General features: G+C 36.4%; 1 protein-coding gene across 3 annotated transcripts in view; it reads right to left on the bottom strand.

Annotated features, from left to right (window-relative positions):
• The window catches only part of CHN1 (chimerin 1), a 171924-nt gene that overhangs the window by 85243 nt on the left and 61621 nt on the right, over nt 1–25060 (bottom strand). For all 3 annotated transcript variants that reach the window (XM_081052386.1, XM_081052388.1, XM_081052390.1), the window contains one exon: nt 24528–24641. In XM_081052386.1, coding sequence (XP_080908512.1) covers nt 24528–24641 — 114 coding nt within the window. The remainder of the gene's footprint in view (nt 1–24527; nt 24642–25060) is intronic.

A 25060-nucleotide genomic window follows, 5' to 3' on the forward strand; every position in this document is an offset into this window, starting at 1 on the left:
TTTTGAAAGACCTAGCAGGAGGAATTAATCTGTCACTTGGAGAATGACCACAACTGAAAGCAGAGACAGAGCCAAAAGCTAACACAATTGTCTGAAACAAGCAGATGGGGAGCAGGAGGAGACTCAGAACAATGACAAGAGCCACAGGGCAGCGATTTTAGCCTGTGGATAACATGATATATTCATAAGAGATCTGTCCTACTGGACTCAGGGAAGACAGGACAATTTAAGGAGGGGTGGGTGGGAGGACAAACCAGAAGAAACATTTAGTTTGATAAGGGACAGGTGCACACATAAAAAATATATAAGAGCAAGATGGTGGAATAGGCAGTCCCAGCCCCTCTTCCCCACCCCAACACCAAAACACACCAAATAACAACAATATATGGACCAAAATCCTTTTAGGAGAACTCCAGCAACCATTTAAGAAACTTCAGTAACCCAGGCAAGTCAAAGCCAAGAACTGTACTGAAATGGGTGAGCAAAGCTGTTTTATCTTATCCATGATCGCTCCTTCCCTATGTCAGCACCGCTCAGCTTGGCTTGTGGCTTCTCTTTGGGTGTTGGGGTGCCGGCAGAGAACAGTGGAACATGTGTCTAATGTTCTGGCTTTTCAGAGGGCTGCCTGACGGACTGGTTATTGTCTTGCCTGATTCAGAGTGCTAATGGAACTGGCATAGTTTGGATGCTCAGTGGCACGGGATGGGGAAGTGGGGTGTTGCTGAAAGCAAGGGAAAGTGGGGGCAGCTTGCTGCAGCGTGAGAACTCCTGCAGTGCCCCAGAAAGAGGCTGTTATGGCTTGGCACAACGTGTTACTTCTCTCTGAAGAGGGAGGGAGAAAAATGGAAGGAGAAGCATGTGTCCAGCTTTGCAGAGCGCTGCCCAGGGGATTGTTATCTGTGTTGCCTGATTTGGGGAACTTACAGGGAGCTGGCAAACTGGATGCCTGGGGGCTACTGAGAACAAGGAGAGGAGTGAATCCTGTTCCTCCAGGATCAGAGAACCTGCAGTACCACAGACACCAGACAGTACAAGAAATTACAACTGACTAACCTATCTAATTGGGAAATCACACACACACAAGCCCAGAGAAATCATATAACTCTCCACCACCCCCTCCAAAAGTGTCAGAGGTCCCCAAAATATCTCCCTGGGCTGATTAGTGAAGGTCTTCCTCTGTATGAAATCAGTCTATAAAGATGGAGAGAAGTGGCTGTTTTAAAAAATAACATGAAACTCAGCAAAAAGGAAAAAAGAAAAGACACAAATCACATGAAGAATCAAGGAAACATGGCCAATCAATGGAACAAAAATAAATCTCCAGAAACTAAACCCAAAGAATCAGAGATGTATTAATTACCTGACAAAAAATTCCAAATAATTTTCTTAAAGAGGCTCAATGATCTAAAACAGAGCACAGATAGATTACTATATGAAATGAAATCAGGAAAATGACACATGAACAAAATAACAGTATCAACAAAGAGAGAGAAATATAAAAAAGAAAGCCAAACAGTAATTGTGGAGCTAAATAATACAATAATTAGAAAGATTCAACATTAAATGTGGTCAAGCAGAAGAATCAGCAAATTTAAAGACAAGTCATTTGAAATTATTAAAACAGAAATTATTAAAAAAGGAAAAGAAAAAATAAAGAAAAGTGAAGCTCCTAAAGGACTTAACAGTGTATCATCAACCAGATCAATATATGCCTTATGGGAGTTTCAGAAGGAGAGGGGAAGAGGAAGGCACAAACAGCTTATCTAAAGAAACGATGGCTGAAACATCCCAAATCAGAGGAAGAAATGATCATACAAATGCAAGAAACTCAAAGAAGTCCAACCACAATGAACTGAAACAGGTCCATGCTGAGACACTTAATCATACTGTCAAAAGTCAAAGATAAAAAGAAAGAATCTTGAAAGCAGCATGAGAAAAATGACTTTATGCTCAAGAGCTCTCATAATATTATCAGTGGCTTTCTCAGCAGAAATCTTACACACCAGAAGGGAGTGGGATGATGTATTCAAACTGCTGACAGAAAAAATACCATTAATCAAGAATATTATAGCTGGCAAAAATGTCCTTCAAAAATGAAGGCGAAATAAAGATTATCTCAGATAAATAAAAACTGAGGGAGTTCACCATCACCAGATCTGCTTTACAAGAAACGCTAAAGGAAGACCTGCAAGTAGAAACGAAAGGACCTTAGACAGCAACATAAACGTATATAAATATATACAGCTCTGCTGGTAAATGTAATTTTATAGACAAATACCGAATACTGTAATACTGTAAAAGAGGTGCATAAACACTTCTAATTCTTGTATAGAATTTAAAATACAAAAGCAAAAAGTAATTATAACACTATCTTAATGAATACACATTACATAAAGATGTAATTTGTGAAATCAGTAACATAAGTAGAGGTGGCAAGATATAATAGTTTTGTATACTATTCAAGTTAAGTTCTTTTTTTGTTTAATTTTTTTAATTGGGGAATATTGAGGAACCGTGTGTTGTTTATCCAGGACCCATCAACTGCAAATCGTTGTTCTCCAATCTAGTTGTGGAGGGCACAACTCATCTCCAAGTCCAGTCGCTCTTTTCAATCTAGTTGCGGGGGGGCGCAGCCCACCACACCATGTGGGAATTGAACCAGCAGCCTTGTTGTTAAGAGCTCGCACTCTAACCAACTGAGCCATCCAGCCGCCTCTTTGGCAGCTCAGTGGCAGCTCATTGTCTTCAATTTAACTGTGGAGGGTGCAGCTCATTGGCTGATGTGGAATTGAACCAGCACCCTGCTGTTAACAGCTTCCAGTCTAAGCAACTGAGCCATCCAGCCCCCCACAAGTTAAGGTTTATCAGCTTAAATTATATTGTTATAACTATAAGATGTTTTACGTAAGCCTCATGGTAACCACAAAGAAAATACAAATAGAGGATACACAAAAGAAAATGAGAAAGGAATCAAAGCATGTCTACACAAACAAATCAATGAAACACCAGGGAAGGCACCAAACAAGGAAAAGAGGGACAAAATAGCTATGACAGACAGAAAACAATTAACAACATGGCAATAGCAAGTCCTTCCCTATCAGTAATTACTTGAAATGTAAACGTATTAAACTCCTCAAACAAAAGACAATGAGTAGCTGAATGCATAAAAAAAGATTTAACTACATGCTGTCTACAAGAGACTCACTTCAGATGTAAAGGCTCAAAGTGAAAGGATGTAAAAAACATCCTGTGCAAATGGTAACCAAAAGAGAGTAGGGGTGGCCATTTTCATATTAGACAAAACAGACTTTAAGTCAAAAATTGTCACAAGAGACAAAGATGTTATATAATGATAAGAGTCAATTCACAGGGAGATATAACAATCATAAATATATATGTACCTAAAATCAGAGCACCCAAATATATAAAGCAAACATTCACAAGATTGAAGGGAGAAATAGTAACATAATAATAGTAGAAGATTCCAATACCCCACTTTCAATAAAGAACAACTAGACATATCAATAAGGAAAGAGAGGAATTAAACAACACTGTATACCAATTAGATATAACAGACATAAACAGAACACTCATCCAGCAGCAACAAAATACACACTCTTCTCAGGCACACAGAGAACATTCTCCAGGATAATCACATGTTAGGTTACAAAACAAGTCTTAAAAAAATTTAAGAGGATGAAATCAGACCAAGTATCTTTTCCAATCACAATGGAATAAAACCAGAAGTCAACAGCAGTAGGAAAACTGGAAAATTCACAAATATGAGGAAATTGAACAACATATTCTTGAATAACCAATGAGTCAAAGAAGAAATCACAAGAGAAATTAGAAAATATCTTGACACAAATAAAAACGTGAATTACTAAGAGGAAAGTTTATAGCAATAAAGACTGATATTAAAAAAAAGATCTCAAATCAATGACTTAACTTTACACCTCAAAGGAACTAGAAAGAGAAAAACAAACCAAAGTTAACAGAAGGAAGAAAATAAATTTTACAGCAGAAATAAATGAAGTAGAGAACAGAAAAACAACAAGAAAAAATTGAACACAATTAAGAGTTAATGTTTTGAAAATATCAATAAATTGACAAGCACTTAGCCAAATATAAAGACACACCCAGACAAATGGAACTGAATGGAGAGCCCAGAAGTAAGACCTTATGTGTATGATTAAATGACCTTTGACAAGTGTTCCATGGCTACACAATGGAGAAAGAACAGTCTCTTCAACAAATGGTGCTGGGAAAACTGGGTATCTACACACAAAAATATGAAAGACCTTTGTCTTACATCATATACAAAAGTTAACTCAAATAAAGACCTAAATGTAAGACCTGAAATTATAAAACTCCTATAAGAAAACATAGGGAAAAATCTTCATGACAGTGGAATGGGCAATGATTTGAATATGATACCAAAAGCACAAGTAACAAAAACAAAAATAGACAAATGGGACCACATCAAACTTAAAAATTTCTGCACAGGAAACAATCAACAGAATGAAAACATAACCTATAGAATGGGACAAAATATTTGCAATCCATATGTCAGACAAGGGGTTAATATCCAGCAGTATATAAGCAGAACTTGTACAACTCAATTTAAAAAAGTAACTTGATGGCCACTACTAAAAAAACACAAACAAAATAACAAGGCTTGGCAAGGATGTAGAGAAATTGAAATCCTTGTGCACTATTGGTGGGATTGTAAATGGTGCAGCCGTTATGAAAAACCGTATGGAGATTCTTCAAAAATTAAAAATAGAACTACCATATGACCCAGCAATCCCACTTTAGGGTATACATACAAAAGAACTGAAAACAGACCTCAAAGAGATATTTGCACATTCATGTATACTGAAGCATTATTCACAATAGGCAAGATGTGGGAGCAATCTAAATGGGCAAAGAAAATATCAACCAATTACAAAAAAAAAATACTGCATAATTCCACTTATATGAGGTATCTAAAGTAATCAAACTCAGAAACAGAAAGAGAATGGTAGCTGCCATGGGCTATTTATATATATGGCTTTCCATTTCACCTCAACTGAACTCACAAAAATTGCTTATTTTTATTGACAGAGAAGAGTTGAAGATTTATTAATATTTTCAGCCAGTACAGGACAGGCATGTGATTGAATCTAGACACTTAAACATTTCTGGTGCAAGAGGAAAATGAAAGGCTTCACCTATTAATTAAAAATAACACCTATACTGGACTCTAAAGCCACATCTATGAATGCTTATATGACATTTATAAAGTCCTCAACTATTTTTGGTTTCAATATTTTTCACTCATATCAAACGAAAAATGAAAAGTCACAAAGGCCAAATCTAGAATTGAAAAGAAAAAAACCCATTATAAAGAGCCTGGTTTATATTCCCGAGCTAGAACTGGATACTGCTACATAACTCATTAACTTCTATATGCATCCAAATATGACAAAGATTAAGTTTCTAAAAGAGAAAACCACAACCTCTCTTGTTCACATCTTCAAAATTCATCATATTTGTTTTTCAAATGTCAGGCTCATCTAGTTAAATTTTAATGTGTATCACCAACCGTCTATAATGTACATCTTTCCTATAATGGTATAAATTATATTTTATATACACTATAAATGTCATATCAACATTCAAATCATCTATACGCTTTAGTGAAATGGCTTATAAATAAGATGAAAAATAGGGGAGGGAGGAGAAAAGTAAGGAAGAGAGGAGTTTCTTTTCCCATCTTCTACTGATATATTCTGGCAAATCTAAAATCGGTGTGTTTTGAAATTCTGAAATCTGTGTTCTGCCAAAATCTGACTAGAAGAAGTTGTATAATTATTTGGAAACTTGTGCTCTTTCTTATTCAAAATGGATGCTCCAGTTTCTGAAATCCACTGAAATTTAAAGAATGGAAAGATAACTGTTTTCTGAAATAAGCAATATCTTAATCACTGTGTATACTTACTGCATGTTTATTATTTTGTACATTATAATTTCAGAGAAAACGCATTCATTCATCTATTTTTTCACAGGGCAGAGGCCTAGAAGCCTATCCTTGAACAGCTGACAGCATAGATGACAAAAGATTATTTCTACAGGATCATGACAAAATTATCTTCAGAGAAAGAAATCTGTCTGCGTGTGTGTGGTATATGAGATATACGTATATAAATGCACTTTTTCAGACATTTCCAAGATATGCTAGTTCTACTGAGTGGATAATTTTAAAAATTAAAGCACTTCAAAGTTCAGCTCCACAGAACAAAAATATTCCTCCTCTTCCACACTAGTACATAAATGAACTAGTTTCATCAACCTATCTGGTGCCTAGCTGAACTACAGATATATGTGTGTACTTTTATTTTGGAAACACACACATAACTTGATTAAAGAAACCACAAACAGAACTGAAAACTTGCTAAACAAGATAGCTCTGACCAACTAGAGAGAGAATAGGCTCCCCTGAATTGATCACAATCTATTCTCTTTAAGGACTGTCAATAAAAGGAGGTTCAGGGGGAAGGCGAAGGAAAGAAGAGCCAGCTTTTAGTGTTTCCACAGATAAATGACCTACCTCTAAATAAGACAAAATCTGACAGAAACCTATCTTAATAAATTTCTTGAATTAGATCAGATTGTCCTTTATACAGTCATAGATTCCCTCTGTTTTTCCCCTCCATAGAGCTTGCGTTAGTTTTAACTTCATATATATGGGGCAATTTCATTAAAGTCTAATCCTCTCACTGTCTGATAAACTCCATAAGGCTTGTTTATCCTTGTATCCTCTGCACCCAGAAGTGTATCACTATAATTTTTTAAAAACAGAGCAACAACAACAAAATACTTCTTAAAAATGACCAGAATATTATTTATTTTGAGGCCAGTGAGACTATAGGTAATATTTTTCTTTTCCTATATTTCTGCATGTTATAGTTTCCATATTGCACGTATAAATAAAAAACAGAAGCTCATGATAGATCTAAATTTAAAGAAGTAAATATAATAAATGACAAAGTTTTTAAAAACGGGAGGCAAAACTTGACTTTAAGAAGAACTAATTGAAATAGCAAATTTCTCACATATTTACTGACATGGAAAATATTCATGATATATAGCTAATCGCAAAAGTATACCATAAAATAGTGTACGTGGTATGGAACCATGTTTGTTTAATCCAGGAAAGTATTAAAATTTGATACACTACAATTTTTATAGCACTTATCTCTAGGTAGGATTAAAAGTGATTTTTTGCTTTTCTGTTTTTCTACATTTTTAATGTTTTCTGTATTGTATGTATGTTAGGAAAAAACTAATCTCTTTAAACAGCTATGAACTCTTGTGCATTTACAGTATGTCTCAATTTGTGACCATTTTCAGAAACATCTATTTTTTTCAAGTTAGGGATGCCGTATATTAAACTACCCACTCCCTATTGTGTCATCTCAATTACCTTCTATAGTTTGTTTTATTAAAGTATACTTGACCTGAAGGTCTTTCGGGTAAATTAAATTAAACCAATATTTTTTAAAAGCTTATGGCACTGATAACATGGTATTACATTTTTAAGTAAATTATGCTATCCTTTTTATCAATAGCGATTTTCTGATATTGCAGGACTACTAAATTCTATTGTTGTCATGTACTCTTATATCCAGAAAATGTTCAAAAAAGTGATTTATAATCTTAAAAGAAGCGGAACACCATTTTCAAAAATTATTCTGCAGAACATTATTTTCCACTTATTCCAAATAGCACAACAAGGTTTGCAGGAAATGAAACGAAACCATGGTAACCAACTAAACCCATCATGAGCTATCAGATCAAAAGAACACATAGTACATTACACGTCAACGCCTACCAGCAGCATAATCCTTCCCCAGTTCCTTTTGATCCTTCTTCCTGAACACGAAAAAAGCTTTCAACCAATGTTCATTTTTTTTTTAAATGTGAAAGTCCCTTTACCAATATAATTCTTTGACTTTACCCAGAAACTCTTTGGCTGAGTTCACTTTAAAATAGTTCACAACCAAATAGTCTGAGATTCAATTAAGAATTGTGCTTTATTTTTTAAAAATCATTAGTAAAATTATATTTACCTCAATGCATTTTATCATTTTCTAATGTAGTAGCAATAGTCTCTTCATACTAAATTTTCAGAGCAGTAAAGAATAAATAACATTCTCACAGGAATTCCTTCCTTAATAGAATCTTACCAGCATTCTCAACTCAAAGCCACAATAAATTAAATCACAACTGCATTTACATAATAGAGTAGCCCCATTTTATCATCTTACTATCCATTCTGTCACCAATCTTCAACTCCCCATCATAGGAACTATAGCTAAACGAACAGAATCTAGCTCAACATGTTCTTAACTATCAACCATCAGATAAAACTGAATAAACAAGGTACCGATGGCTTCTGTCAGGCATTAGCTGTTTATTACATAACTATATAGCCAGGCAGACAAGGCAAACCTCTGTAAGATCGGAGATTGTCTTTGCTGCTATGGTTAGGCAATCCCTAGCAATGATCACTTAAAATAAAATACAACTGACATATATACCATAAAAATATTTGTATATTTTATATGTAACCAATTATATATGTTCTGGAAGGACATACAAATAATTGTGAATTGCATTACCTCTAAGGAGTGGAACTAGAAGTGGTGGGAAAGTACTATAATTATCATTATATAAGTTTCTCTTGTTTGGAAAAAAAATCTTTTTTTACCACATCCATAATCCATAGAGATGTAATAAATTATATGAATGCAAATATGCTATTTTTTATAAATTATTACTGTTTTGTGAAAAGTTATTCAAACTCACTACAAAATTACTTTTATAAGCACAAATGATCGCCAAATGATTTTATAATGGAATTTTAGCTTTAATAATTAAACTTTATATATACTTAATTTGGCTTTTCTCTTTTTTTGGGGACCCATGGTGAAAAGTTAATCCTTGAGAATTAGTTGAGTAAATCTCATCCTTAAAGTCTTTAAATAAATGTTTATCTCCTTTGTAAAAATGTAATGTGTTGATAACTTAAAAAGCATTATTAAAAACTCATTGATTTAAAAGCTGAATTTACTCTTATGCCACATTCCTTGTCATCTTACATAAAGTGCTACATGTTACATTATTTTGGATTTTTTAAAACAAGTTATAGTTTCTGTTTCTTAGCTTTTTGGTCTTTGTGCAAGTTAAGTCTCGGCTTTCTTATCTACAAAACACAGAAAACACAGTACTTTCCCCATAAGATTATTTTGTAGATAAAACTGAGTTTTCCCGACCTGAATGCCATGAAAAGAGGCTATAGGTTACAAGCTATCAAACCCATCCAGCCCTTTCAGAAGCTGGGAAGGCTGGATGCAGCCAAAGCCCTTGGGCCAGTCACATTTGGCCCTCATCAGCCTTGTGCATTTACCTCCGTGTACAACATAACACTGTCATTTTCAATGGGTGCCATAATATGAAAAAGTATAGCAAAATACTGAAAGATAATTCACAAACTATTTACTCTAGTGCCTGATACAGTAAATGTTAACTAATATTTATAAAACCGTTAACTCCATTAATAAAATATTTGGGTGTGCCAAATCATTCACAGGAAAAAGGGCACATTATCAACACATCTGATTACCAAGTAACAGATCCTAAATTAAGATAACCGGGTATGTTTTCTACTGTACCTTAAGGTAGACATACAAGTCAGGTCTCAGATTCCCTTTGCGAAGTAGATAACCAGAGAGTTATCTCTCTCATATCAAAGTTCCTATGGATTAGCCTCCAAATGTACTCGAAATTGAACTCCACCCTAAATGAAATGGTCAATGGAATTTGTTTCATGCTGTGCCTTTAAAATACAAAAAAAAATCTTAAAAATCTTAAAAACAGCTTTTTGATTTCTCTACTTTTGCTTTAAAGTCACTGCTATGTATATGTATATATATATATGTATATATATATATATATATATATGCGTACTTTTGAGAGGAAGTTTGTACAGAATACTAGTGAATAAAAATCATACTAAGCATAAAAATTTTAAAAATGAAGTACCATTCAACAATAAGGTGCAAATCAAAACCACAATGAGATATCACTTCACACCCAGTAAGATGTCACATCCACTGTTTAAATCAAAGACATAGTAAGTGTTGGTGAGGAATAGAGAAATTGAAACCTTTTTTTGTTGCTGGTGGGTTTATAAAATGGTAAAACAAGTTTGGAAAAAAATTTGGCAGTTCCTCAAAATGTCAAACATAAAATTACAATACAAACCAGCAATTTCACTCCTAGGTATATATGCAAGAGAAGTTAAAACATACGAGGTGTGAACAAAAAACACGGTGAATGCTGCTGCTGAGTGACATCCAGTGGAAAGGCAGGGATCTTTATAAGGGAGGCGGTGCATTGAACCTTAATAACAGTGTGTGACAAGTTTCAACTTGTTCGGTGCAGTCAGTCGGGTGTAAGCTACGGTTGACAGAAGGTGTGTTTTAAAGTGTGCCGTAAATCATGGATCACGAACAACCCATTAACTTGAAATGGGCAAACTGTTTCATTCTCCATCATGACAATGCTCCGTGTCACACATCCCTTCTAGTACAGCAATTTCTGTCAAATAAAAACATCACAGTGTGTCCTCATCCATATTCACCAGATCTGGCACTGTGTGACTTCTGGCTCTTCCCTAAAGTCAAAATGACCATGAAAGGTAAACGTTTTGAATAAATTTAGGACATTGAAGCAGCCATGACAGCGCAACTAAGGACACGAAAGAGAACGTCCAGAACTGCTTCAGAAAGTGGCAAGAATAATGGGATAAGTATGTTCAAAGCGAGGGTGAGTATTTTGAGGGGGATTAATAGCAATGTACCTTTTACTATAATACACTTTTTAAAAATTTAAACATTCACTGTATTTTTTTATCACACCTTGTATGTCCACACAAAAACTTCTGCTCTTAGAGCAGCATTATTTATAATAGCTAAAAAGTGGAAACAACCCAACGTCCATCAACTAATGAACAGATAAGCAAAATGTGGTATATATGCAAACACTGGAACATTATTTGAATATTATTCACGAATAAAAACGAATGAAGTAGTGATACATGCAACAACATGGTTGAACCTTAAAAACATACTAAGGGGTAACCAGAGGGTAAGGGGGGTGGGGGGAGGGAGATGAGGGTAAGGAGGATCAAATACATGGTGATGGAAGGAGAACTGACTCTGGGTGGTGAACACACAATGGGATTTATAGATGATGTAATACAGAATTGTACACCTGAAATTATGTAATTTTATTAACAATTGTCACCCCAATAAATAAATAAAAAATATACTAAGGGAAAGAAGGCACTCACAAAAGAACACATATTATATAGATGATTCCATTTATGTGAAATATCCAGGATGTAAAACTCTATAGAGACAAAAGTAGGTTAATGGTTCCCTGGGGCTGGGAGTGTGGGGGAGAAATCAGAAATGACTGCAAATGAGTGGGAGTTCTTTTAGGGTGATGTTTTAAAATGGATTTTGTTGCATAACTTAGTGAGTGCATTAAAAACCACTGAACTGAACACTTTAAATGGGTGAATTGGTATGTTATTTATAACTAAATACTAAAAAGAGGTTTAAAAAAAAAAGAGTAAGATACCATAACATGCAAAAGCCAAGCTTGCAAATAAAGTTAGAAAAAAAAAAGAATGCTATTTTGCAATACATAAAAACAGTGCTTGGTTGCCACAGGTAGATGTTTCAGAACACTCTTTGCATAGGTAAATCTTTTTTTGGTCCAGGAAAAAAATCAGCAAAAGGAAGAAAAAGAATCTGCAAGGCAATTAGCCCTTAAATTTTTTTATCTATCAATTTAGGCTTATTTATCAAAAAGAGGTGTTTAAAAAGTAAAAGAAAGAAAAATAAGGAGGGTGTCTATCTGAATTTACCAAACAGCAGATCCCTGGTAGATTTTTCTCCTTCTTTTTCTCCTCAACTCCCAGCATGTAATTCTAATTTGTTAACTGAAAATAAATAACTCAAAGGTTCTTAATACTCAGCCTATACATTTTAAGCTTTCTCTCCCTGTAGACAGACTACGTAGGAAGCCATTAATCAGAAGGTTGCTTGGTGAGCATGGAGTCCAGAGCGAGAGGAATTGAGTATATCAAATGTTTAATGGAACATTTCTCAAAGTGTGTCCCGTAGAGGGACTCCATGAAAAGAGGGTCTCATGATCACATGAGTTTGGGAAATGCAGTATAGTTATATTAGCATACTCACATGGTTCCTTGTATTCACCTCTATACTAGAGGTAGCACCACCAATTGGCCTAGGCTCACCTCTGCCACAGGACTCTAGAACACTGGCCTCTGTGACTTCCTTCTCTACTGCCCCCAAGGAGGACCGATTCTTCTTCTGAACGATTATTTAAATAAGCTGATCCATTCTACTTAGAGTCATATTTTCAGAGATTTAGGAGGTGCTATTTTCCACTGTGATTGCAGCTAGTGTCTTCGATATTTATCAAAATGAAAATAGCCCTAATGACTTTGGTCGATTGTAAAAATGATATACTTGCATTGTAAAAAAACAAAAAACAAACAAACAAACAAAAAAAACCCCAGACCTCAGAAAGGTACAAAGGTACAAATCACCTTTAAATTATTCATTCAGAGATGAACGCTATGAACATTTTAGTGGTCCTCCTTTTAGACATCTACTACATATACACCCAATAGATACATAATCGTACATAAGTAGTACGATACTATACATAATGTGCTATATGATACATTTTATTTTTCAGATTCACATAGGATATATATATATATATATATACAAATATATGTATACATATATATTTCAGAATTTATCAAATAATATGATACATTTTTAAAATAGAATAAATATGTCCAAGCATAGTAACATTATGCTTGAGAAATTCTCAGTTTTTAAATTCTCATTTGTTCCCCATTATCTAGAATTTTTCCAAATAATTTTTTTTCATTTTTATAAAAATTTATTTGAGCCAAACAGAGGGAATGCCAAGAAGCAAGATCTCAACAGACTGAGAAAATGCTTCCAAAAACAATTTTTATCCTGATGGTTGGTCAGCAAAAAACCAACAGGGAAGTGCCAAGCAGTGTGGGTACAAAGCATTCTCTGGAATACGTCCAATTCTATCCCGGAATATCCAGATCCAAGACTTAGGGATTATCGAGACTCTAGCACATATGTCATCCTGCTCTTCTCCCAATTTAGAGAAGCTAAAATGAGTCAGACTCAACAGAAATGTCTCTGGAATTGCCAAATTTGGAGTTAACATTTCTCCTCAAAGTGAACCCTTTAAAATCTATGATATCTAGAAATCCTTTTAAAGATCAGTTTTCCATAGCCAAAAAACAAAAACAAAAAAAAAAACCCCACAAAAAACTGTTTACTAAATTAATTATCTAAACAATTCTGGTAAAACTTAGCTCCCACCACCCTTTCCACTCATTATTCTCATTGCTCCCACCATGATCTTTCTAAATTAAAAAATGTAACCACCACTCTCATGTTAAGCTTCTTCATTGACTCCCATTTCCTACAGATAAAGTTCAAATTCTTCAGCATGAAATACCTGGCTTTCTTGGCATCCTTCTCTCTAAAACTTCCTGCACTCCCAACCCCCAGCCACCTGCAGAGAACACGGTGTGTTCTATATATTCCTGCCTGGCTATTTCTTCCCAAAACACTCATTTTTCATCACATCTTATCCTTCAACCTGGCAAACTTCTACTCTACCTGTAAGAGGGAGCTTAAACGTCTTCTTACTTGACCCATTTGGATAGTCCTTGGCAGAAGACAGAAGCTCAATAAATGCTGCTGTTTTGGACAATGCAGTTATCAGGGAGATTATGTTAATTACCCAATTCAACAATAAAGACCAAGCACCTGATTTCCATGAAAGGCCTTGACACATATCAGTGACGTGCCAGTGGTACATATTTTAAGTTATATATTAGTCAAAAGTACCATGTATTTCACAGTACTAACATTATTAACATAGGTTTTCCATATCACCTTTAAAATGCTAAGTTAGTTTAAGTCACTTTAGAAAAAATTGTAAAACAAGTTTTGAAAATATGACACGTCAAAGAAAATCAGTAAGACAGAATTTATAAAACTTTGGTGCCTGGTCTCACATAAACCTTTCAGTGGAACTCATACCAGATTTTCTTACTATTTACCAAAGCTAAAACTGGTTGTACTACTTTAACAAGAATTTGATCAGGACTGAAAGATTTGTAGAATTACACAATCAACTGATCCTAACAAGGAAACAACTTTAACGAATACCTACTATGCTGTATAGTGTAACTGCATCCATTTTCCCTCCTCACCTCAGTCTTTTCTTTTCCTCACCTCAATCTTCTTCCTTCTTTCCAAACAAGAAGAGAAAACCAGAATTTGTTTGGTCATCCAGACTTCCTCCCAAAGCCCTGTCTTCTAGCAGAAGCTAACCCCACCTTGCAGGTCAGGAGCCACTGCTGGTTAGACAAGCGATCAATTCGTGCATTTCCCTGCAGACTGTTACCGGCCCGGGGGTGGGCAAGGAACCCCACACTGGCTCCATCCACCTGAAGGGAAGAACGCACACTGCCTGGGAGAGGAGAGGTTGCCTTGTACGCCCTTGCCGGGCACAAACAAGGCTGCACAACTGGGACTGCCCCTCACAGCCACCTTTGACCACAAGGAAAACTAGCCTTAAACTGGAGCTGATACTGGGAGGGCCCAGGAATAGAAACGGAAAGACCACAAGTTCAATAACATCACTGGCGTACTGAACATCCATGCCACTGCACTGCGGAATTTCTCATCATGTGAGACATGGCCTTAAAAAATGTATTGTTTAAATCATGGGTACAATTTGCCATCAATTTCTGAAAGTTTAAAATCATTCGGGACACGAGATTGCTCAAAAACTCAGTTCTGAGTATATTTGTACCCTTAATTTGTATTTCAAATTGGCATTTTTAAAAAAATGGGCCTTTATTTACTTGGATATAATAATAGTGCCTGCCACCACCATCAGAGAGACCTGGTGCTCTAATGCCAAGTTACACACGGGGCAATTGCTGGCATGTCTTCGTTGGCACTATAAAATGCTGCCAAGAAGACAGGCTCTCAGAGTAAGAAGTCCGCATTGGTGGTAAGAAACTCAGGTGAGGAGTACTTCTGTCTCTAAGTACCAGCTATTTAGCATATAGTTCTCAAATGAGACCCGTCTGTGTGAATCTGGGTGAGATGATGGACTCTGCTCTGCTAAATGCCATCATGCATAGAAGAACATTTTGAGAAGCTACCTAATGCCTAAGCTTTTTAATGCTGTAAAATATAGTAGCTAAAATTAAATGCCACTTAACTTTTTCAGAGTTGAATTAATGGACAGCCTGGTCAAATTCAAAGCTGTTTGATGTATAAAACTTTATAAATGGAACTATTCCATCAATAGGCAAAGTGTAATGAAAACCTATCTAGATGGATAGTATGTAATTTCTGCACAGGTCTCTGTTTAGTAAATACATCACTGTATACTGGTCAGGAATCTTGCTCCAATAAAGGAACGTAAAGATTTAAAAAAAAAAAAAAAATGTATTGTTTAAGCCAGTGGAGTTTGCTTATTTTGAATATCAAATAACACTTGCAGATGAAGGCATCTCAGTTGATAAGATAATTTGATTCCTGAATGGGATGCTGCTAGACTTTGAAAAGGTCTCTTTGGAGAAATAATGGGTTACCATCCTCATTTTACAAATAGGAAACTAAAGCTCAGAGAGATTTCTTTTCTAGTTTTAGTAAAACACATACTTAAGATTGTCTTTTTCTTCTCAGTAAAAATGACCTGAGTAAAAAAATGAACTGAGTAAAAAAATTTAGGAGTTCATGCTACTGTGAAAAGGGAATATTTTATATCAAAGGGAAACGCTGACAGAGAGCATAATAAGAAGTCAAAGTAATGCATAACTCTAGTCCCGATGCCGTAGTAAATGTGCAACGTTGATGTAAAGAGGGGTTTTAATATTTCCAAGAAAATTCTTGGATAGAGTGAAAGCAACTGGGCCCACATTAAATGAATGGCTTAGGAGGAATAGTGAGGCTCTAATGTTCAGCTATGATTCACCTACTTGCACGTATTTTAAACTAAAATATATCAGTAATTACATTAAATGTAAATGGATTATATACTTCAGCTGAAACTAAAAGCTTTAAAACACCATGAATGGAAATACAGAACAAGTCGCAAACTTGGAGGAGGTTTTTCAATTCATATATAACCAAAGATTGGTATCCAAAACAAGTGACATTTATGAATCAACAAGAAAAAGCCATTCAACCCAATATCAAAAAAATAAGGAAGGGGTTGAACTCGCATTTCACAGAAGAGAAAATGTGAATAGTCAAATATGAAAAGAAGCTCAACCTCATTAGGAATCAAAAACATGCAACTTAGTCACTACACACCATCAGGCTGGCATAAAGTCAGACACTGTTAAGTGAAAGCCAGAAGGGAAACAACAGGAATTCTTATTCAATGTTACACAATAAATATTAGCACAAATACTTTGGAAAAATTGTCATTGGCTAATAAGGCAAAAGATCTAATAAAGCAAAAGCAGCAATTTTATATCTAAGTAAATATTCTAGAGAAAATTTTAACATGCCCCAGGAAACATTTACAATATTATTATACATAGCAAAACTGTTTTTAAGAGTGTCAAACCAGAAACTACACACATGTCCATCAACAGTAAGATGGATAAATAAATGGTATTTATTTAATGGATTATTATATAGCAGTGAAAATGAATGAATTTAGCCATGTTCTACAGGAAGGATAAATCTCAGGAACATAATGTTGAGTAAAAAAAAAAAAAGAATACATCCCACATGTTCCATTTAAGTTCAAAAACAAGCAAATCAAAACAATGTATTGCATAGGGATACAACCATGTTATAAATTTATAAAGAAGGGCAAGGGAAGAATAATCAAGATAAGGTTGCCAGTGTGAGGAACAGGAGAAAGCAAGTAGGAGTAGGGGAGGGATATATAGTATACACAAGACTCCAAAGGAATGGCTGTTTCTTAAACGCATGCAGGGAACATAACAGTTATAGTATCATGATATTTAATAATTTTTATATTTCTTATAAGAATTCTTTTGTATATACTTAACATTTAATGAAAATGACAATAAAAAACATGCACTGGTTCTATCCCTTTTCATTTGTCGCTCCATAAGTACAACACTGAACCTAATAATTTTTTCTTCTAGTGAGAAAAATTAAATGACATAAAATATTTTTTAAAGAATTAATTTTAAAACAATGAAAAATCATAAAAACTGTTTCCAATTACACTTCTTAAAGTACTTAGGATTACACACAACTAATTATTTGCCATATCTTATTAAACTATAGCTAGTCTGAATGTTGTTAAAATCAACATAAAGAAAATCCCAAAGTCACTGTGAAACACTTCATTCTTTAGGAGGTATCATTTGATGCCTGGGCTAGCATCTTATCTTCAACTACACAGTCCAACCATGTGGATTCCTTTGTATAGCAAACTTCCACTGAGCAAGTCATTTTTCTTGAAACAAAATGAGCAAAGGCAGAAAGTCAGACAAGGCCTGGCCTGAAACTCAGGCTGAGATAGAATATAGGAGAAGATGGTGCCGAAGAGGAGAGTAAAATGTCAGCCACAGCTTATCTTCCATGCCATGGAATGAAAACCTCTTTTGATTGCAGAAAATTTGTACTGTGATAGCACACATACAATACATACTCCCCTAAGTAAGACCTGACATTTATGCACAAAGATCGTCAGGGAAGGATTAGGCCCCCACAAGTATGGGGAAATGTCAATGATGGGGCAAGGTGTGATCTTTGAAACCTCGTGCCCCACTCAACATAACAACCTTGCTGATCACAACATCAGATTTTAAGATTGGCTGTCATTTACAATACTGTGGAAGATAAATTAGAGGGACAAAGCTGAGTACAGAGAGATTTCTTAGGCAGTTATTGAACTAGTCCAGGAAGTGGCTTGAAGTTGAAAAGGAGAGGAAAATTTGGGAAAAACTTAAGAAACAAAAGATTGTTAGGTCTGGCTTTGTGAGATGAGTAAGAAGAAAAAGTTCTCTTCATATTAGATAACATAGGTATATACACCACGAGACAGGGTGAGGGGGTGGGTATAAAAAAGAGCTTGGAAGGTTTGGGTGCTACTTTTCTCCAAATTAAACCCCTAGTGTTTGCTGGTGTCATTAAGGGAAAACTGATAGCATGTTATGCGAGGCAACATGGTTTAATGAAAAATACATAAACTTTGCAATAAGGCAGAACTGAGTTCAAATTCCAGTTTTGTAACTTACTATGTGAGCTCAGAGGGAGATAAAGAAGAGCAACAAAGGGAAAAGAGAGAGTGCTGTGCAATTTGCCTCTCCTCTCACCCCACCTCTTTCGTCTTTATTAAGGTCCACTGCCTTTACATGGAGGCTTATTTACCCCACTCAGATGACCAGACTATTTGGAAATGCAATGTTAAAGAATCCTAGAATTATACAATATTAGGAATAGAAAGATGAAGAAACTGACTTGAAGGAATTCTGTGACTTGCTCCAAATCACTCTAGTTCATTTAATGGTAAAATGAATAAGTATTTAAATTCCCAGCCCAGACTTTTTTTCCTGTATACCATAAAAAAATATAATTAGTTAAGCAATAGAAGGGGGATTTACACTTTATTATTTGCCATAAGAAGTAAGTTTCCATGAAATCCTGTAACAAGCTCTGTTCTCCATGTATGCAATTGATTCAAAATTCAGTATGAAATAATATGGAATTATACCATTCTTTTTGTCAGAAAGATTGATATTAAATCTGGTGGGTCAGAATAAGAGCAGTCCCTACTTTCACAAGCACAAGTGAGTGGAAAACAGGTCAGACATGTTCCTATTAGAGTCCTAACCAACAACATCTCCTTTCTATTCTCTTTGTGGCCACCAAAAGAAATGTCATCTCTTTGACCTTGTTCTTAGGAAGTTTCTATTTTTAAGTCTTCTCCAGAAGATGGATGAATGAATACACAGATGAACAAATGAAGGAATGAGCAAAGACAATGGATAATTTGTCTAAGCTTTTGGAGAAGCAGAAATGTTAAGAGTGATTAAGAGCAAAAGACTCTGAGAGAGACATGTGAAAAGATGCTCAATATCATTAATCATCAGAGAAAAGCAAAATAAAACCACAATGAGATATCACCTCACACCTGTCAGAACAGCTATCATCAATAAATCAAAAAAACAAGTGTTGATGAAGATGTGAAGAAAAGGGAACCGGAACTCTCGTGCCCTGTTGGTGGGATTGCAAACTCGTTGGCCACTATGGAAAATGGTTTGTAGATTCATCAAAAAATAAAAATAAAACTACCTTACGACACAGCAATTCCACTGCTGGGTATTTATCTGAAGAAATCCAAAATACTAATTCGAAAAGATATATGGACCCCTATGTTCACTGCAGTGTTATTTACAATAGCCAAGATATGAAGCAACCTAAGTGCCACCAATTGACAATTAGACAAAGAAGATGTGGTACTTATGTACAATGGACTATTACTCAGCCAAGACAAAAAAGGAAATCTGGGGATTTCCGGTCAAGATAGTGGAGTAGGTAAACACTATCCTTACCTCCTCTCATGGCCACATCAAAATTACAGCTAAACTACAGAACAACCATTATTGAGAATCGCCTGAAGCCTACCTGAACTGAAGCCCTACAACTAAGGATATACGGAAGAAGCCACCCTGATACTGGCAGGAGGGGTCAAGATGCATAACAGCTGGTCCCATACCTGCATGTAACCATTAAAAACCGGGAGGGATATCTCGGCTGCGGAGGTCACCCCCTGAGGAGTGAGGGGTCCCAGCATATCCGCAGCGCAGGGTTCCAGTGCTGAAGAAAGAAGTCCCCCTAACTTCTGGTTATGTAAACCAGTGGAGATTGTGGCTGAGCAAAATGAGGGAGGTTGCAGTCACAGGCACTCCTCTTAAAAGCCCGCGCATGGACTGACTCACTTACGGACTCACTTGCTCTGAGTAGAGCATTAGGGAAGCAGCTCAAAAGGTGCCAGGGACATAGGAGAAGGAACTCAATTGTCATGTTGAGGGCTGAAGGGGCAGCTAGCCCCCAGTGGGAGGAGCTGGTGGAAGCCATTGTTTCTTTGTTGAACCCGCCCACTCCAGGAGTAAAGACACAGGCAGCCCCCATATCTGAGTCTCCATCAACCTGGGAACACCTTTCATTTACTCTGCCCTGGTGGTTCCCTGAGACCCTGCCCCACCTAACTTTCAGACCGACCAATCCATTTCCAGTGGCTTTTTCATACAAACAGCCTGTTTTGGGTCATACTGCAGACATTCCTAAAATATCTCAAAGGTTCACAAAACTAAAAAAAGCAGCATCTGGCTTCAGTGTGTCCTGTACCTCTGGCTGAGAAGCCCTAAGCCTGGTACTAGTGGCAGTTTGCCTTGGTTTGCAGCTTGGCCTCTTGAGGCCCCATCAGGCCCAACATGGGTGGAGGCCATCTGCAGAATGCTTTGTGACTTATGCCAGCTGGCACCGGGCAGGGCACAGGCTGTGGCTGAACTTGGCCTGCAGTGAGTCCCCTCCCAGGAGGGCCCAGGGGTGGCATGTCTAGTGGCCAGCTTTAGACTGAGCCAGAACATCACTCAGCTGCCTCCAAGGATGACACACACAAAGGGCAGACTGGGCAGCCACCAGAGCCTACTAAAGCAAATCCTGCTCCATAGGGTCAGCCCATGCACCACAGCTTTTCCACTGTAGTCACAGTCAGTCCCCACAACCAATCAGTCCAAGGGCCAATCCATCCCACTGACGTGCAAACAGCAACCAAGGCTCAACTACAACAGGGGGGCACACACAGCCCACACAATGGATACACCTGGAGCACCCATCTTAGGTGAGCAGGGAGACTGTGCCACTGAGCTCCACAGGATACCTACTACATAAGGCCACTCTACTAAGACCAGGAGGCACAGCAGCCCTACTTACTACATAGAAACAAACACAGGGAAGCAGCCAAAATGGAGAGACGAAGAAACATGTCCCAAATAAAAAAGCAAAACAAAGCTCTAGAAAAAGAACTATACAAAAATGGAGACAAGCAATCTACCAGATGCAGAGTTCAAAACACTGGTTATAAAGATGCTCAATGATCTCAGGGAGAACTTCAACAAGGAGACAGGAAACATAAAAATGGAGAACATAAAAAAGAACCAGTCAGTAATAAAGAATATAATAAATGAAATGAAGAATACATTAGAGGGAATCAATAGATTAGATGAAGCAGAGGATCGAATCAGTGATTTGGAAGATAAGGTAGCAGAAAACACCCAGTCAGAACATCAAAAAGAAAAAAAAAAAAATCCCCTAAAATGAGAACAGTTTAATGGGCCTCTGGTACAACATTAAGGCTACCAACATTCCCACCATAGGGGTACCAGAAGGAGAAGAGAGAGATAGCAAGGAAATGAAAACCTAATTGAGGAAATAATGATGGAAAATTTCCCTAACCTGGCAAAGGATATAGATATTCAATCCCAGGAAGTGCAGAGCATTCCAAACAAGATGAACCCAAACAAGCCCACACTAAGACACATAATAAAAATGCCAAAGGTTAAAGACAAAGAAAGAATCTTAAAAGCAGCAAGAAAAAAATAGTTACCTACAAGGGAGCTTCCATAAGACAATCAGCAAATTTGTCAACAGAAACTTTGCAGGCCAGAAGGGATTGACAGGAAATATTCAAAGCAATACAACCAACATTACTTTATCCAGTAAAGCTATTATTTAGAACCTAAGGAAAGATAAAGAGCTTCACAGACAAGAAAAAGCTAAAGGAGTTCATCACCACCAAACCAGTAATACATGGAATCTTAGAGGGAGTTCTTTAAGATATTTAAAAAAATAAATCAAAAAAATGAATATAAAATGGCAATAACTATACAGCTATCAATTATTTTCAATAAAAATGAATTATATGTGCCAATCAAAAGATATAGATAAGAAATGGATAAGAAAACAGAAAATAAACCCTTACATAGGCTGTCTACAAGAGACTCACTTCAGATTGAAAGACACACAAAGACCGAAAATCAAGGGATGGGAAAAAGATATCTCATGAAAATGGAAACAAAGAAACAGTTGGCATAGCGATACTTATTCCAGACAAAACAGACTTTAAAGGCTATTAACAAGAGACAAAGAGGGACCCAATAATCCCACTGCTGGATATTTATCTGAAGAAACCCAAAACACTACTTTGAGGGGTCATGTGCATCTGTATGTTCACTGCTGTATTGTTTACAATAACCAAGATATGGAGGCAGCCTCAGTGTTTGTCGATGGAAGAATGGATAGAGAGGAGGTGGTGTTGTGTGTGTATATATACAAAGTGGAATACTGTTCCACCATGGAAGGGAATGAGTTCATGCCATCTGCTGCAGCATGGATGAACCTGGAGGTATTGTGCTGAGTGGAATATTTCATACAGAGAAAGACAGATGCAATGTCATTTCACTTATATGTGGAATCTAAAGAACAAAATAAAAAACAAACAAAACAGAAACAAACTCATAGATACAGAGAACATTTTGATGGTTGCCAGATGAGAAGGGAGCAACCTTAGGTAAAAAAGGGGCAGGGATTAATAAGCAAATTGGTTGTTACACAACAGTCATGGGATGTAGGGTATAGCATAAGGAATATAGTCAATAATATTGTAACAACTATGTATGGCGTCAGATGGGTACCAGATTTATGGGGTGGTAGGTGGGAAGAGGATTGGGGGTGAAGGGATTAAGAAGTACAAATCGGTAGTTACAAAACAGTCATGAGGATATAAAGTAAAGCATAGGGAATATAGTCAATGATATGGTAATAATTACGTATAGTGCCAGGTAGGTACTAGACTAGTCAGGGGGAATCACTGGATAACTTCTTAAATTACATAAATGTCTAACCACTATGCTGTACACCTGAAATTAATATAAAATAATATTGAATGTCAGTTGTAATTAAAAAATTTTAAAAGGGGGTAAAAGGTGAAGAGGAAAAATAGGTTCACATTTCCAGGTATAAAACAAGTGAGTCATGGGGATATAGTGTACAGCATGAGAAAGTAGGTAATAACATTGTGATAGCATGGTATGGTGTCAGTGATGGTTGTTGGACATATCATGATGATCACTTCTTTAGGTATGTAAGTGTTGAATAACTATGGTGTGTGCCTGAAACTAATACAATATTGTATGTTAGCTATATTTTAGTAAAAGTCGTTTAAAAAATGGTATCTTACTATTTGTGACAACATGGCTGGACCTAGAGGGTATTCTGCTAAGTAAAATAAGAGAGAGACAAATACCATATGATCTCACTTATATGTGGAATCTACAGAACAAAATAAACAACAACAACAAAAAACAGAAACAGACTCACAGATACAGAGAACAAGCTGATGGCTACCAGATGGGAGGGGGTTTGGTGAAAAAAGGTGAAAAGATTAAGAAGTACAAATTGGTACCTACAGAATAGTCACAAGGATGTAAAGTACAGCATAGGGAATATAGTCAATAATACGGCAATAACTATGCATAGTGCCAGGTGGGTACTAGACTAATTGGGGAGAATCACTTCATAAATTATATAAATGTCTAACCATGACACTCTACGCTATACAACTGAATCTAATATAAAATAATATTGAATGTCAACTGTAATTGCAAAATAAAAAATAAATCAATAAAATGGCAAATCCCTCCAAAAAAAAAGAACACAGGTTCTGAAGCCAGATGGTCTGGGTTCAAATACCAGCTATACAAATTACTAAATGTATGACGTTGGCCAAGTTACTCAACCTCTAGTTCCTCTGTTTCCTTATCTGTAAAGTGGAAAGCAACATCCTAGGGTTGTGAAGATTAAATGAGGTTAGAGGCCTGGCATGAGGTAAGCCCAAAGGATAAGAAGAGCCAAGAGCTCCCAAGAAAAGCTGCTTCAACCAAAAGCCGACTTAAGAGAAATGACAGTGGATTTAATTTTATGAGTTACGAAGATCTTTTAGTTCCTTTTCTTATTCAAGAAATGGATGGGAACTGACACAGCAGGACTGATGGAAGAGAATGGTAAGATGAAATAGAAGAAAGCAGCTACAATAAAAATGCTTTACAAGTTTTTCAAGTCTTAATTACCGAGTGCTACCATTCATGAGGAATTTTTTAAGGGTCTCAAAGCTATTAAAATGGTAATTAGGTCCCAAGAAAACAAGAAGCAATTCAATCATATGCTGGATGCTTTTAAAATTTAAAGTCCTCTACTAAGAGGGTTTTAAATGAACATAGTTATAATTACAGGTCCATGACCAACCTTAAAGCCAAAGTGTAGGTTCCTGGCTGACGCTGGCTCTCCCGAATAAGGTAGCTCCCCTCAGCCACGCTCAAGAGCTGGTCTGCTGCTTCTCGGGAGATCATGCCGTGAAACCTAAGAAACAAAGTCAAATCAGAAACCGCATGCCTTCCACCTTTTTCAATTCAACAAGATAAAACAAAACCCCCGCCTTTTTCTTTTGTTTTCTAGACAAAGTACTGCCATATAATAAAAGGGGAGCAGTTGGGTTTAACGATGCTTGTGTTTCTCTGGCCTTGGCCCCTGACCAGTTTCTCTGTGGTGATAAGAACAGCACCAAAGTAGCTAGCTAGCCAATCCATTTAACAATTACAAAATCAGAATTCACATCCATCTGAGGGAAGACCAACCACTCTCTTGAAAGGACAATGCCCTTCTTATGTAGCTGTCTGACCATATGGACATGCTAAAAAATACACAGAAATGTGTCCCATTTCCTTTCCTCACACGAATAGCATTGCTCCAAAATTTTGGCTCAGAGTCTATATTGGCAA

The sequence above is a fragment of the Rhinolophus hipposideros genome, assembly GCF_964194185.1.
Source record: "Rhinolophus hipposideros genome assembly, chromosome: 6".
In the NCBI taxonomy this organism is placed as follows: domain Eukaryota; kingdom Metazoa; phylum Chordata; class Mammalia; order Chiroptera; family Rhinolophidae; genus Rhinolophus; species Rhinolophus hipposideros.